The following is a 14,689-nucleotide window of genomic DNA, read 5'->3' as shown; positions in this document are numbered from 1 at the left end:
TGGGCTGTAGAAATGCACAAGATGGCTATCAGGACAATGAGATGTAACGTGCGAATACCAAGTAAAGAAACATGTGGCTTCTTTTTGTTAGAGTACACCATGAATTAAAACTGACAATTTTCAAACCCTCATGCATTGCTGATGGAAACGTAAAATGATGCAGCTGCTTTGGAAAACTTCCTCCAAAACTTTAACAGAGTTACCATATGACCTAGAAATTTCACTCCCAAATATGTACCCAGGAGAAAAACATGTCCACAAAAAAAGCTTGTATGTAAATGTTCATGGCACATTGTTTGTAATGGCCAAGAAAAGGAAGCCATGCAATCAAATGAGTCAACAAAATATGGTATACCCACGCAACTGAATGCTGTGAAGTAGTGATACATGTTGCAACAAGGATGAAACTTGAAAACACACTAAGACAAAGGGGCCACACACAAAAGATCACAAATTGTATGGTTCCATTCACATGGCATGTCCACAACTGGCAGATCTGCCTAGACAGAAAGTAGGGTAGTGGTTGCTAGAGGCTGAGGATGGGGGAGTGAGGAATGGCTGGTAATGAGTATAGGGTTTCCTTTCGGGTGATAAAAATGTCCTGAAATTAGGTAATGGTGATGATTTCACAACTCTGTGAATATACCAGAATATACACCAGGTTGTAGATCTTAAAAAGGTGACCTGAATGCTATATGAATAAAGCTCTTTTGAAAAAAGAAAAGCCTTTAAAAATCTTACAAAAAGTAAAGGCTAATTTTTTCTTGCAAGCTTTTCTGAGCAGTGAAATCTAGGTGTCACTGAATTCACATAGATCAGGGTACTTAAAAATGTTCATGGAAAATGGAATTAAAATATGTTTATTTTTGGTGTAAAACACATTGAGATTTGTGCATACACATTTAGAGGGTTGTATACTCTAGAAAAATGCTCAGAAAAACATAATTTATAGCAAACCGCTTGGCATTTACTAAGCACATACATATTTTTGAGTGAAGGAATGGTTGGAAATTTGTGAAGGATGGCACTTATAGAGTATACACAAAAGTTAAGCCTCCAAGTATACTGTGAGAACCTCTGTCAAACAGATGTTTGAGGTCCATGACCATAAACTCTGACTACTGGATTTTTCAGTAACATCAAGAAACTTTGAAAGCATAGCAAATATCCCCAAATATTTTCACTACTGGGAATATGGTTTCTGTCCTTGAAGAATGTCACTGTCAACTTGGATGGAGATAAATGTACTCTACATGAGATTAAGTGGGATAGGTAATATGAATTACATATAGTGTTTTGAAATCTGGAGTACATTCATATGACAACCTTATAAAAGCATGTCCAATGTTTGGAGGGTAACTCTGATTTTACAAAGAAGCCAAAAGAGATTTGGAGTCAAACCTAGTGAATGCAATGGAGACCTCTCAGTGTTTATATGAATTAAAAAAATTGTGTCCATTTTAGGAGACATATTAGAATTGTGACATATACAAAATGCGTGGTGTGTTTAGTGATTGACATGTTTCTTCCCTCTCCACTTTCACCCACATCCTCAGCACATAGGTTGGGAATCACTGTTAATCATCTTCTCTTTCTCCAAATGTTTTTTCCCTCTTCGGCGTCTAGCACTATCAGTCCATCCCTTCACCTCTCCTATACCTCTCACTGACACTCACCCAAAGTTGGCTCTTTCCAAAGTTCTATTCAGGGCTTGACTTTCCCTTGCAGTGAATTTTATTTGGATAGCTTCCTCTAGTACTATGGTGTGACTTGACTCTCATAAGCACATATCAGGCAAACAGGCGTTTCTAGGCACTTCCCCTCCTGCTTCAGATCCAACTTTCTCACTGCCATACACACTTGGCATGTAAATAAGGCAGTTATTTACAATGGTTATATCTGACAGGGTCATCTAACGGTGAGGATGATGGTATTTTTTGAATCTCTCTTTAGAAAACTCCTTCACAGTGAAGCAATGTAAAGCATGCATAAGTCATTTAATAAAATTTGTCCAACAAATGGGATTACCAGTAGAGATTTTTTTCCTGTTTTTTTTTTTTAAGTGTGACCCCAAATTCATCTGGCTGTTTCTAAAGATCAAAACTATGTCTCTCAAATAATGATTGAAAGAACATGTCACAGGCTCAGAAAGTATTGTCAATGGAGTTTATTCAAAACAGGAGGCAGAGGGAGGAGGGATATCAACTTGTATAGCCTCTGATGATTTGGATGAAATATTTATTCTCATAGATGTGGTATCTTTAGAAAAATAAGTTAGCTGATAGAATAAAAAAGGGAGAGAACGATCCAACATGGGAAGTGGGATACACAGCAGACTCATAGAATGGCAGATGTCCTAAATAGCACTCTGGCCTCAGAATCAGCCCTTAAGGCATTCGGATCTGGCTGAAGAGCCCATGAGAGTATTTTAGGCATGGAAAGCCAAGATACTCTGGCAAAAAAAAGAGGACCTAAATGAAAGTTCTCTGTGAGTGAGATCCCAGTAGAAAGAACAAGCCATCAAAGAAGGAGGTACTTTTCCCTGAAGGGAGGAGAGAACTTCCACTTTGACTATGACCTTGTCTAAATAAGATTGAAGTCGGCAAACTCAAAAGGCTTCCATAGCCTTGGCAACTCATGACTAGAGCCTAGGGAGACTACTGACAAACCATAAACAAGAGTGTCAAATTATTAAGTGAACAACAGGAGTCACTGTGTACTTACTCCTCATGTAGGATCTCTGTCCTTAATGTGTTGTCCAATGTGAATTAATGCTATAACTAGTACTGAAATAGTATTTTACACTTTGTGTTTCTGTGTGGGTGCAAACTGATGAAATCTTAATATATACTAAATCGATCTTCTGTATATAAAGATAACTGAAAATGAATCTTGATGTGAATGGAATGGGAGAGGGAGTGGGAGATGGGAGGGGTGCAGATGGAAGGGAAGTTATGAGGGGAAGCCATTGTAATCCATAAACTGTACTCTGTAAATTTATATTTACTAAATAAAAGTTTTAAAAAAAGAAAAATAAGTTAGCTTACATTAAAGTCATTCATTGTATTGTGGATATTAAAAAGATCTAGGCTTCATTCCAATCTGGTTTCTTGGATGAATAATTTTGATCATATTAAAGTTAAGAAACTGAACAACACTTCAGCTTGTTCATTTTTAAAATGACTCATAGAATGACAATCATTGTAAGTAATATTCTGACCTCAGAATCAGCCCTTAAGACTTCCTGGTCTGGCTGAAAAGCCCATGAGAGCATTTCAGGTGTGGAAAGCCAAGACACTGTGGCAAAAAAATGTTCTATATGAAAGATCTCTGTGAGTGAGACCCCAGCAGAAAGAAGTGGCCATCAAAAAAGGATATACTTTTTCTAAATGGAGGAGACAGCTTCCATTTTGCTTATGGCCTTTGTCCAAAAACTGAAGGAGTTTTTGGAATTAAAAGGTTTCCATAACCTAGGCAGCTCATGTCAAAAGCCTCAGGTGATCACTGATGTCATACATAAGAGCATTAATTGTTAAATTAACAACAGGAGTCACTGTGCACTAAGTCCCCATGCAGGACCTCTGTCCTCAGTGAGATGTATTATGAGATTTAACTGTCACACTAGTTCTCTGTTTTTGTATGCAAAGTGTTGAAATCTTTACTTAGTATAGAGTCTTCTGTGTACAAAGTTAATTGAAAATGAATCTTAATGGAGAATGGTATTGGCAAGGGAAGAATAAGGAGGAGAGGGAGGGGTGGGGATGTGGGTGGGAGGGCGGGTATGGTGGGAAGAATAACTATATTCCTAAAGCTGTACTTATGAAATTTGTATTTCTTAAAAAATAAATTTAAAAAAGTGGTAAAAATAAATAAAGTGACTACAAATTGCTGTTAGATGAAAAAGCAAAAAATTCATAGCCTGGCACATAGTAGGGATTCATTAAGTGGCAGCAAGTATTAGTATCGTGTATGAAACAAACGACTCTCACATTCACAGCTCTCTAGATGATATTTTCCAACACAAGCCAAACAGAAAATTCAATTTGTTAAGCATTATTTCCTTGAAAATCTTTTATCATGAAATGAATTAAACAAGGTAATTTAAATGTACACTCTGCAAACTAGTCACACAAAATCCTAGTATCTGCTTTCTAGGGAACAGGATCAAAGAACTAACATATTGTTTACTTGAGTACCAGACTCTATCAAATTCATTCTTTTGCCATTTTTTTATTGGTAAAGGAAACTGTTAAGCATGAGAAATAGGATGGAATTTGGCTTTCCTTAAGTTGTAAACACTGCTTCTGTCCTCACTTTTTCATGCCAAAATTATGACTAATTTTCCAGTTAGATGTAGATCAGAAAAAAAGGCTTTTGAGGGGAATTTCCCAAATGCAGGCAAAGAATGAAATCTATTGAGAAGTTCCCTATTTATTATAATTTTTTTCTTTATAGGATGACCAAACAATTTTGAGAGAGCTTAAAAGTACAAAATAGCAATAAATCAATCATACTATTTGGGATGTAGAACAAATTTTTGGATTTCTATGTGTAAAAATGTTTTTATCAAATTGATATAAACTTTCCAAGCTATATCCTGGATTTTGATACTCAAGGAAAAATAATTAAAAAAGAAAAAAAAAACTGGAGACTGCTTTGCATATCACTTTAAAACCTTCAGGAAAAATTATTATTGTTATTATTATTTAGCTGAAACAAATTCAGGGATGCTTAGTTTCATGTTCCTAAAAGCTGATATATTTTTAATGGAAGTATATTTTGGATTAGATTTGTTCTGTTGAAGATTATTAAATTTAAATACATACAAATAAACAAAAAAAATTCCATGAACAAGGAATAGAAAAGTAGCATAAATCAAACTATTGCTGGATGATTTTATTTTTCTTCCCAGTGGGCAACAGATCTCCAACATGTTCAAAATTATCTGGAACTTGCTCTAACAAATTCAACTACAGGAAAGTATTTCTATCACAAATACTATGCTCTACTCAATGAATGTAATATAGCCAGCAAAGTTACTCGTACAGTATCTGAAATACAAACATTATATTCTTGCTAACGGGTTTTCAAATGTAAAAGTTAGCAACATATTTAAAAACCAATTTCTCCTTGAAAGAGACAAAAATTATTTTCTTACAGAAAGGCTGCAGATTATTTGTATAAGTTGAAGGACAAGGTTAAAATGTTAGACAAATATTAATTCCAGTTTTCTATATGCAGTGCACAGGTGCAACTTGAACAGCACATTATATGGTATAATCATTAAATTCATTCAACCAGACCTTTGAGAGTTAAAAACATATATTCTGAGGAACAGGACTCCTCGGTCCAAAGAATGAGAATGAAACAGTGCAGAATATTTGTGTATCAAGGTGATTCCACTTTTCTACTGGGAAAACAGGACTGTTAACACCCACGTCCCCTGACAACTGTCCAATTATGTATATCACACTTGGCCTACTGTTTGCAGTAGAAGTAATCAATAAAGGATGTGGTTGAGTGAACATAGATTTTGGTTGAACCAATGCATGAAAACTTAATCATTTACTCAGGGAGAAGAAATCAAATAGAGCAGAGATGAAACAGCCACTAAGGGGTCTGTTGATTGTGCCACCAAGTCTGTGGGCCACAGATGAAAGTAATAAGGCAAATGGGATCAGTGACAGGAGAAAATGTAAAAAGCTGTTCTTAATTTCATGAATTAATAGAAATATTGTGATGTATTTTTTGGTCATTTTAGGAGATTTCGCATCAAAGCCTGGATGTTCCTGTTTAAAGAATATATGAGAATTACTAGGGCATGTCATTTCTCTCAAGCAAGAAGAAATTAATTTCCAGTTATAACAGAAAGGTAATTTTCACACTTGGAACTTTGTACTGATTGATTTAAAGATCACTGTGGAAAGTTTACTGGGAAATAATTTAACTTGGGTTCACAAGCAGATTTCCAACTGGTATGGAGGAAACCCAGAAATGGGACAGTTGTGACCAATGTGTCTTGAAACACATCTTTGTGATTTTTTTCTAGATACTTTTAAAGAATAATTCTGATGATGTTGAAGAGTTTGGCATTTCAGTAAAGGAGTAATTTCAGTAAACAAGGCAAAAAATACCATAAATAAAATTGAGGCTGTTTTTCCTTCTGTAGTTAAAGTCTGTCTTTATAATATTTACTTCAAAATTTCTCATCTCATCTTTCTATGTTTTATGGGCCATAATTCTGGTCTATGTACTTAATAAAGCAGCTTTTATCATTTTGGAGCATCAGCTTTTTTCACTAGTATTCCAATGGGAGGCATTTTAAATGTTTAAATGTGTATTTTTGTTATGTCACTTAAACTCTTGTGCAGTTAATATTACTCAGATGAACTGTGAAAAATAACAAACCTTGGTCACTGCTAAACTTCCTCAATAATTCCAGCTCTGAAGTCTAGTATAATCAACTAGGAAACTTTGGGTTCCCAAATTCCTCGTCTTGAGAGAACATGCTATTTTTTTCACTTGAGGGTTCAGAATCAATTCTTATAACTATTTTAGATGCTTCTAGCCTTCTAGCTTATTCACCTTTCATGGAAGCTCAGTGGATGGCCTTATACAAACACTTATCCTAGACACAGCTCTCCTCTTCTCTTTCCTTGAAGGAGATTAAATATGTTTATATAGAAATTTTTATAGAAATAGAGCTACTATTAGTGAAACTGGTGGAACTGCACAGGTTAGGGAAAAGAGGTTTGGAGGGAATGCTGAACATCACCCACCATATGACTTGTATCGCAGATGGTCCTGCCAAGGTTTCCTCTGTTTTGCATGTGCTCTATCCCTTGTATGTTGCTGTAAACCTGAGAAGCGCAGTTTATAATGTGAAAGTGATGATGATGGCATGATGATGACAATGAGTGTGTAAAGGTACATGCAAGCTTATTGAAGAATATTAAGCTCGCAAAGCAAACATTTACTAAAACTGTCCACACAATTAATATAGGAGGATTTCTACTATTTAGTGGACTTGATTTAATAAGGATTCTCAGATATCCAAGAGTGCTATTGTTGACCTACATATGATTTTTGGTTTTGAAACATCTGCCCGTCAACAGGTCATAGTCTTGGATTATTGTGCACAGAGGTTGAAATATGTGGGGTCTTCCATTCCCCTGAGCACTCCTCTATAGACACCAACAGTGCTGCAAAAGGGCAGATTTGGCCTTGAAGCCTTGTTGTGGCCTGGGTCCCCTGTGACCTCAGAAGAGACGTCTCCCTTGCCCTTGTGCATTTTTCTAACACTGCACAATCAAGAACCTCGGCCACACAAAGCATGGACAGCATTATTGTACTTTAGTAGACAGGGATTCTTATAGGTGGAATTATTTTTATTTGGTATAAAAGTGAATTTGGGATAAATCTTGTTCCATTATCTGTTTGCCCTAAGGAAAGTTACTAGGTTGCTGAGACTGTTGGAACAGAATCATTCACATTCCTACCAAATCCACACTTGACTTCAGAAAATCTCAAATACAGCTACATTGTCTCCCATCCCTAACTCCCTAATAATACTTAAGCAGCCAAATTAAAACATCAGATTGTCTGTTGTTGCCAAAATGTACCAGATAACTGTTTAGTTCTCCTCTTAGTTTTGGCTCTGTGGGCTAGGAATTGAAATCATAGGGTGTAGACTAAAGTACTCCAGATGAGACACAAGGCTAACATGTGAAAGTTATTTGGGGAGAACTTCCTGTCTCCAGAAGTTTCAAAAATAATTACAGGGGCCGGCGCTGTGGCGTAATGAGCTAAGCATCCACCTGTGGTGCAGGCATCCCATATGGGCGCCCGTTCGTGTCCTGGCTGCTCCTCTTCCTATCCAGCTCTCTGCTATGGCCTGGGAAAGCAGTAGAAGATGGCCCAAGTGCTTGGTCCTCTGCTCCCACATAAGATACTTGGAGAAGCTCCTGGCTCCTAGCTTAAGATAGGCTAAGCTCCGGCTGTTGCAGCTATTTGGGGAGTGAACCAGTGGATGGAAGACCTTTCTCTTTGTAACTCTGCCTCTCAAATAAATAAATAAAATAATTATAAATACTATCAGCACCCAAGGAAGCATTCCAATACTAGTCCTGTGACACAGTAAAAGCTCATGAAAAGAAAACAAATTTTCCCTGGAGTTTAAACTCTTTAGTTATGTTGAGACACAATGGAAATATCATTTTGTAAAAAAATAGGTTATACAGATTTAAAGAGGTACATTTACTACAAAGCAAGAGGAAGAATATAATCATTTTCTATCAATTTCTTTCAATGGTAAAAACAGACTCAAAACTGAACAAAAAAGCAGAGTTGGTTTATTTTAACAGACATTAAGTTGAATACTTATAAATCTCTTCTTTGTATTCAAGCATTTGTTTCTTCTTGGCTTTTACTTGGAATGGAAAAGTTTTTTTTTCAACTTTTATTTAATAAATATAAATTTCCAAAGCACAACTTTTGAATTACAGTGGCTTTTCCCCTGATAACTTCCCTCCCACCCGCAACCATCCCATCTCCCACTCCCTCTCCCATCCCATTCTTCATCATGATTCATTTTCGATTATCTTTATATACAGAAGATCAACTTAGTATACACTAAGTAAAGATTTCAACAGACTGCACCACACAGACGCACAAAGTATAGAGTACTGTTTGAGGAGTAGTGTTACCATTAATTCACTTAGTACAACACATTAAGGACAGAGGTCCTACATGGGGAGCAGGTGCACAGTGACTCCCGTTGTTGATTTAACAATTGACACTCTATTTATGTACGGAAAAATTTTAAAGGTCAGCTGGTTGGTCTTCCCTGGATTAGTTTCCAATATTTATTTGGAAATAACTTACCTGTGGCTCAATCTCCCTTTGTTGAGTTAGTGTTCATACTCACCTTATAACTGTGTCTGTGTTTCTGTACCACTTACCCAGCAGTGACTATAATTTACTTGGTATTTTGTACAGTCCATTCCATTTCTTTGGTATTAGTATTTTGACCAATTATTATTATATTAATAATGATAATATGCACTAGTGATTCCACCTCCAGCTCACTAGGCATTTCATGTTTTAGATGACTTTCTAATAACAATTTCCCTTTCAAAATACCACTCTGTATGTACTTGCAATTTAAATATAAACAGGAAGAAATCAGATCTTTATCTACCTATGTATATATGTATGTATATGTATCTATCTATCTACACTACTGCAACTATTTTTTAGAAAACTATAATTCTGGATATAAAAAAAATTCTAAAAGTAAGGTCTTAACTTTGATAACTTTTTTTCTCCCTATTCCATCATGGCTTAAGTCATAATGGTACTACATAATGTAAAGATTAAATGAAGTGCACAGTGATCACAATATAAGTGGAGGGAAAAAAATCATATATTTCCCATGGGAAAATTGTACATTGGAAATTTGTATTTATACTTTTGTTAAATTTGATGTTTTAAATAGAGTAAATGAATATTGGTTTTGTACCCAATTGTCTATCCAGATATGCTCAATGGAGAGATGTCGGAAAGGAAGAAGGATGACTGAAGCATAAATGGAAACTTTCCTCAAAGAAGAGATCTAGGAAGGCCATGGGAAACTGGTCACTGAAGCGTGCATTTCTGTGCTCTCTGCTTTCTTAACCTGCAAGATGTGACCTGATTTTCTCCCTTCATTCAAGGTCATCACTAAACTTACAGAAAACAGAAGAGAAAATAATACGAAGGAAGAAGAGACAAAGAAGAGTTTAGATGCATATTTTAAAATACCACAAGGGTTTAAAATAACTTACAATGAAAGGGTCACTTAAGAAGGGCACTGCTTAAAATTTAAGCAGGCAGTAATGGAAAGCGACAGACCTCAAACAATTTAAGTCTTCCACAGTTGAGTGAATTCACAGTGACAGCAAGGCAAGGATGTGCTAACTTACCTCCTCAAGACCTTGGCTACTGCTTCATAGGCTCTCCCCAGGCTGAGATCATCATCAAGGTCTGCAGAGATTCTGCAGCACGTGTTAAGGACCTATCAGGGAGAGAAATACATACTGAACATAGAGCATAGCCAGACACATCGCTCTTTTATGTTTCATTTCATAGCACAAAAGATGAAAATAATTTTAAATGCCTCTGTAATTTTTTTGGTTTAAAAATTATGTAGGCATGCTTTATTTTTATCTGTAGCACTACTTGTTTCATGGCAATCCCTTTAAGCCTTGACAATGAGGTCTCACTTTTATAAAAATAATTCTTCTCTTACACAATCCTGAAACTTCCAATTTATATAATGTAGGTGTGAAAAATAATAGAATGTTTATAACATTATTTTAAAATATGAGACTATTATGAGTGGTAATATAAGGTAGATTACAATATTCTACTATGGAAGCTTAAGTATCACTTTTCTTTCTATAAATAGTTGTTTGAAAAGCATGAATTTAGTTGCTAGATTATTTCTAAACCTATTATTTTATTAGATGCATATCTCATAGTGTGTATATGTATACAGAATACACTAAAAATACTTCTTACAGAGGTACTTCATTACCAACAATCTCTTCAATAATCAAAAGATCACAGCTGCCAAAGCCAACATATGATCTTAATTTAATTTAACACTGACATCATCGGTACGGTATAATTTTCTTCTTTACTCTCCCCCACCTTTCAATAGAAAATAAAGAGAAAAATACATAAAACAAAATCTACATTCTTTCCCTTTCCCTCATTTTTACTCAACCCAACCTATTACACACATGAGGACACAGGAAATCTCCAAAGACCTCTATGGAAATCCTTTTTGCACATCTTCTAAGCAAAAATTAGTGAGTGATTCGATGGCATTTGGGAGGGAGACGCAGAATGACAGGGACATAAATAGACTGTGAGTGAGTGCTGCTGCCAGAATTAGGCAGCTCCAGGTTCAAGGATTAGAGGCAGTGTTGATATTAATCTTTACTTTCCTAAGGTTAACATTTGGAAGATTATTTCAATGAGGCTGTTGTGATACCTCACAAAAATTGAGTTTTGTGTGTTTGCAAATGAGTGCTTTGACATAATGCTTATTCAAGTTACTTATAGACCCGAGTTATAATTTCTGCTAAATGTGCAAGGTTCAAAATTTCACTGATTGTACTTTCAAAAGTATTTTAAAATTACTTATCTATAATTAGCAAATTATAAGTATGTATTATAGGATATAATGTGATGTTTCATTCTACATATAGGTTATAGAAAGATTCAGTTAAGTTAATAAACATATTCCATCATTTCATGAACTTTTCATTTTTTGTAGCATGAACTTTAAAAAATCTATTACTTTAGCAATTTTGAAATAGTTAAGATATTATTATTAATCTTGATTCTTATTTTTAAGTCTCTGGACAAACCCTGTATAACTGTATAGCTCACTAGGCTAATCCTCCGCCTTGCGGCACCGGCACACCGGGTTCTTGTCCTGGTCGGGGCGCCGGATTCTGTCCCGGTTGACCCTCTTCCAGGCCAGCTCTCTGCTGTGGCCAGGGAGTGCAGTGGAGGATGGCCCAAGTCCTTGGGCCCTGCACCCCATGGGAGACCAGGAGAAGTACCTGGCTCCTGCCATTGGATCAGCATGGTGCGCCAGCAGCAGCGGCCATTGGAGGCTGAACCAACGGCAAAGGAAGACCTTTCTCTCTGTCTCTCTCTCTCACTGTCCACTCTGCCTGTGGAAAAAAAAAGATGAGAATATACTTTCTACTCTGTCTTGCGTAACTGACAACACCTATGCTTAATCAGCTCTTACTTGACACAGACCTGTCTGATGTAAGGGCAGAAACCCTGAAATTCATGCATTTATCAGAGAGCTTACTGAATCCAAATATCAAAATATTTAGGAAGAGATTTTCTAATGTCATTTCTTTTACTCCATATGTTTCTATACGACATTCAGAATATTAAAGATTATTGTTATCTTGGGCCAAAAATAGGTCATTGTCTTCTTCTGCAAATACCATGTCCTAGACACCATTTGGACCTCAGGAAACCTTAAATAGATGAGAACATGCTTGCAATTCTCAACCCCTTTACAGTGCAGTGGTGTAGGCATTGGACTGAAAGCAATTATGTGAATTAGCAATGACTGAAGACTTGTTTTTTCAGAGCTGAAACTATTGCCCCTCTCTCCAGTATCCCTGGCCACAATGGGCCCCAAAGCGTATGGCAACGTGCAGAGGTGCTCAATTTTATGTGAGACGTGTGACTCTCTTGCCTATAGAAAGGAGGTAGCTGCCTGCTTTCCTGTTGATGGCTCCTATCCCACACCAGAGTGCAACAATCCATGGAGCAACAGGGGCACAACTCAGCTCAACCCGGGTTTTTGGCTTTGCCCTTCGACTTGACTCTGTAGTAACTCCCTTATGGAGAAAAATGCAGCCTACTGTAATGAACACTCACCTTAGAATTTGTAGACTTGGATTCAAGTCCTGGATCTCTCATAACCAACACATTTGGGCCCAAAGTTTTTTGTGTTGAATTTCCTCATGAGTTAAAAAGAAAACCTAGAGTTGTAGTGAGGCTACAATGAGGTAACATAAAATGATATGTAAACCTCAAGACAAGAATTCTTTGGGAATCTCTTAAGCACTCCCAGTGAACAGCTAGCTCCTGGTGGGAATTTCCCTCCTCATTTTATGTATGACTTGAGAGTTTGGGTAGCTCCTTAAACAATTTACCTAAAAACAGGAAATACCTAGGCAGTAGGAAGAATATATAGTTCATTATGGCCAAATAAGGAAACAGTAAATAACAAGAAATCCATACTGAGGACCTTGTAGAGGAGCTGGTCTGACCAAGGGTAAGCTCTGCTCCTCAGGAACAGGAACTCCAGGGGGGAGAGGACATGCATGCAAGTGAAACCACAGAGAACACAGGGCATGCTCTAGCACACTGGTGAACTGTGTAGTTCACACTGATGAGGGTGGGAAGGTTTTCATTATGACTGAAGAAAAGCCCCTACAAATATATGGAAAAATAACATGAGGTTATGAATTCTGTAAAATATATGGAAAAGTAACACGAGATTATGAATTCTGTAAGCAATAGGATGCTGTATACTGATCCATGGTAAGCTACTTGTCCTACTTTCTGGGAAGGTACATCTACAAATCAATAAATATCGATCAACTTGAAACACCTAAGAGTAGATTTCTTTTTTATAAAGAACACTTCAGGTGAGAAAATACAGTGTGGCAATCTGAGGGATCTGCTGTAGCTGATTGACTGGCCTTGTGGCACACAGTTTGCTGGAAGCCGATCTAGGATTGGGGTGGGGATCATTTTTCTGCCAAGGGCCATTTGGATATTTAGAACATCATTTACGGGCCATACAGAACTAACAACCTAAAAGTTAGGCCGCTATAGATTTACTGAATTTCAAGTTCTGCCTGTGGCTGCCTTGGCAGGGCCAGACCAAATGATTTTGTGAGCCTTTCACGGCCCACAGGCTGTACTTTCCTCAGCTCTGCTTTAAGGAGATACATGGGAACACGTTATTAGGTCTGATAACATCAAACACCCAACTGTTTCCTTTCAATTCTTATGAATACCAGGTACAAGGTTTTCTTAGAACAGAAGAAAATGAAGTGTTTGGCATTGATTTCTCTTCCTGCCTTCCTATTTTTAACCCTTTGCAATTACTCTTTTATATCCCCTTTATTATTATTATTATTTTTTGACAGGCAGAGTGGACAGTGAGAGAGAGAGAAAGGTCTTCCTTTGCCATTGGTTCACCCTCCAATGGCCACTGCGGCCGGCGTGCTGCGGCCAGCGCACCACGCTGATCCGATGGCAGGAGCCAGGTGCTTCTCCTGGTCTCCCATGGGGTGCAGGGCCCAAGGACTCGGGCCATCCTTCACTGCACTCCCTGGCCACAGCAGAGAGCTGGCCTGGAAGAGGGGCAACCGGGACAGAATCCGGCGCCCCGACTGGGACTAGAACCCGGTGTGCCGGCGCCGCTAGGCGGAGGATTAGCCTAGTGAGCCGCGGCGCCGGCTTATCCCCTTTATTTTAAGCAAACTTAAGAAAAAAAAAATCCAGCAGTCAGCTTTTATTAGTGGGATTATTCCTATCACCTCTTTGTCTACTGAGACATTGTAAGAAAACGTTGTCTTAGTTCCTTTGTTTTCAAAACTTTAAAGATAATTGTAGAGCCACATGCAGTGGTAGGAAATAATACAGAGAGATCCCATATATCTTTCACCCCGTTTTCCCCTAATAATGCCTTGTGGCATAATTAAGTGCCTTGTCACAACCAGGGAATTGGCACTGATGTAATCCACCGCCTCACATTTGTGTGCATTTTTATTAACTTGTATGCCATTTTATCATATCCATTCATTCATGTGAATACCACCACAATCAAAGTACAAAGAAATTCTCTTACTTTAAGGATCTATCATCCTATACTTTTCCAGTCTGCTGTTAGGGGAAAAAGAAGAGAATTATAGAGGAACTTTTTTTTCCCTTTTCCTTGGGTAAATGTCCAGTTTTGACAAAAAAAAAATCTGAAATAATTTGACATTTGCCTTCACTCACCCCCCCCCATTTTTTTAAAAAGTCATTTTCAAATTTTATTAAAAAATTTAAATTTGAATAGAGAAAAAAACAAGAGAAGGGAAGACACACA

At 37.2% G+C, this 14,689-nt stretch overlaps 1 protein-coding gene across 2 annotated transcripts in view; it reads right to left on the bottom strand.

Moving 5' to 3' along the window:
- The window catches only part of TTC29 (tetratricopeptide repeat domain 29), a 262,204-nt gene that overhangs the window by 100,729 nt on the left and 146,786 nt on the right, over window positions 1-14,689 (bottom strand). For both annotated transcript variants that reach the window (XM_008267377.5, XM_089302401.1), the window contains exon 8: window positions 9,963-10,054. In XM_008267377.5, coding sequence (XP_008265599.2) covers window positions 9,963-10,054 — 92 coding nt within the window. The remainder of the gene's footprint in view (window positions 1-9,962; window positions 10,055-14,689) is intronic.

Source organism: Oryctolagus cuniculus, chromosome 8 (assembly GCF_051225735.1).
Source record: "Oryctolagus cuniculus isolate XC-2025 breed Fujian yellow rabbit chromosome 8, ASM5122573v1, whole genome shotgun sequence".
NCBI classification, from domain to species: domain Eukaryota; kingdom Metazoa; phylum Chordata; class Mammalia; order Lagomorpha; family Leporidae; genus Oryctolagus; species Oryctolagus cuniculus.
The sequence above is the reverse complement of the archived record's forward strand: the minus strand, read 5'-3'. Positions and strand labels throughout refer to the sequence as shown.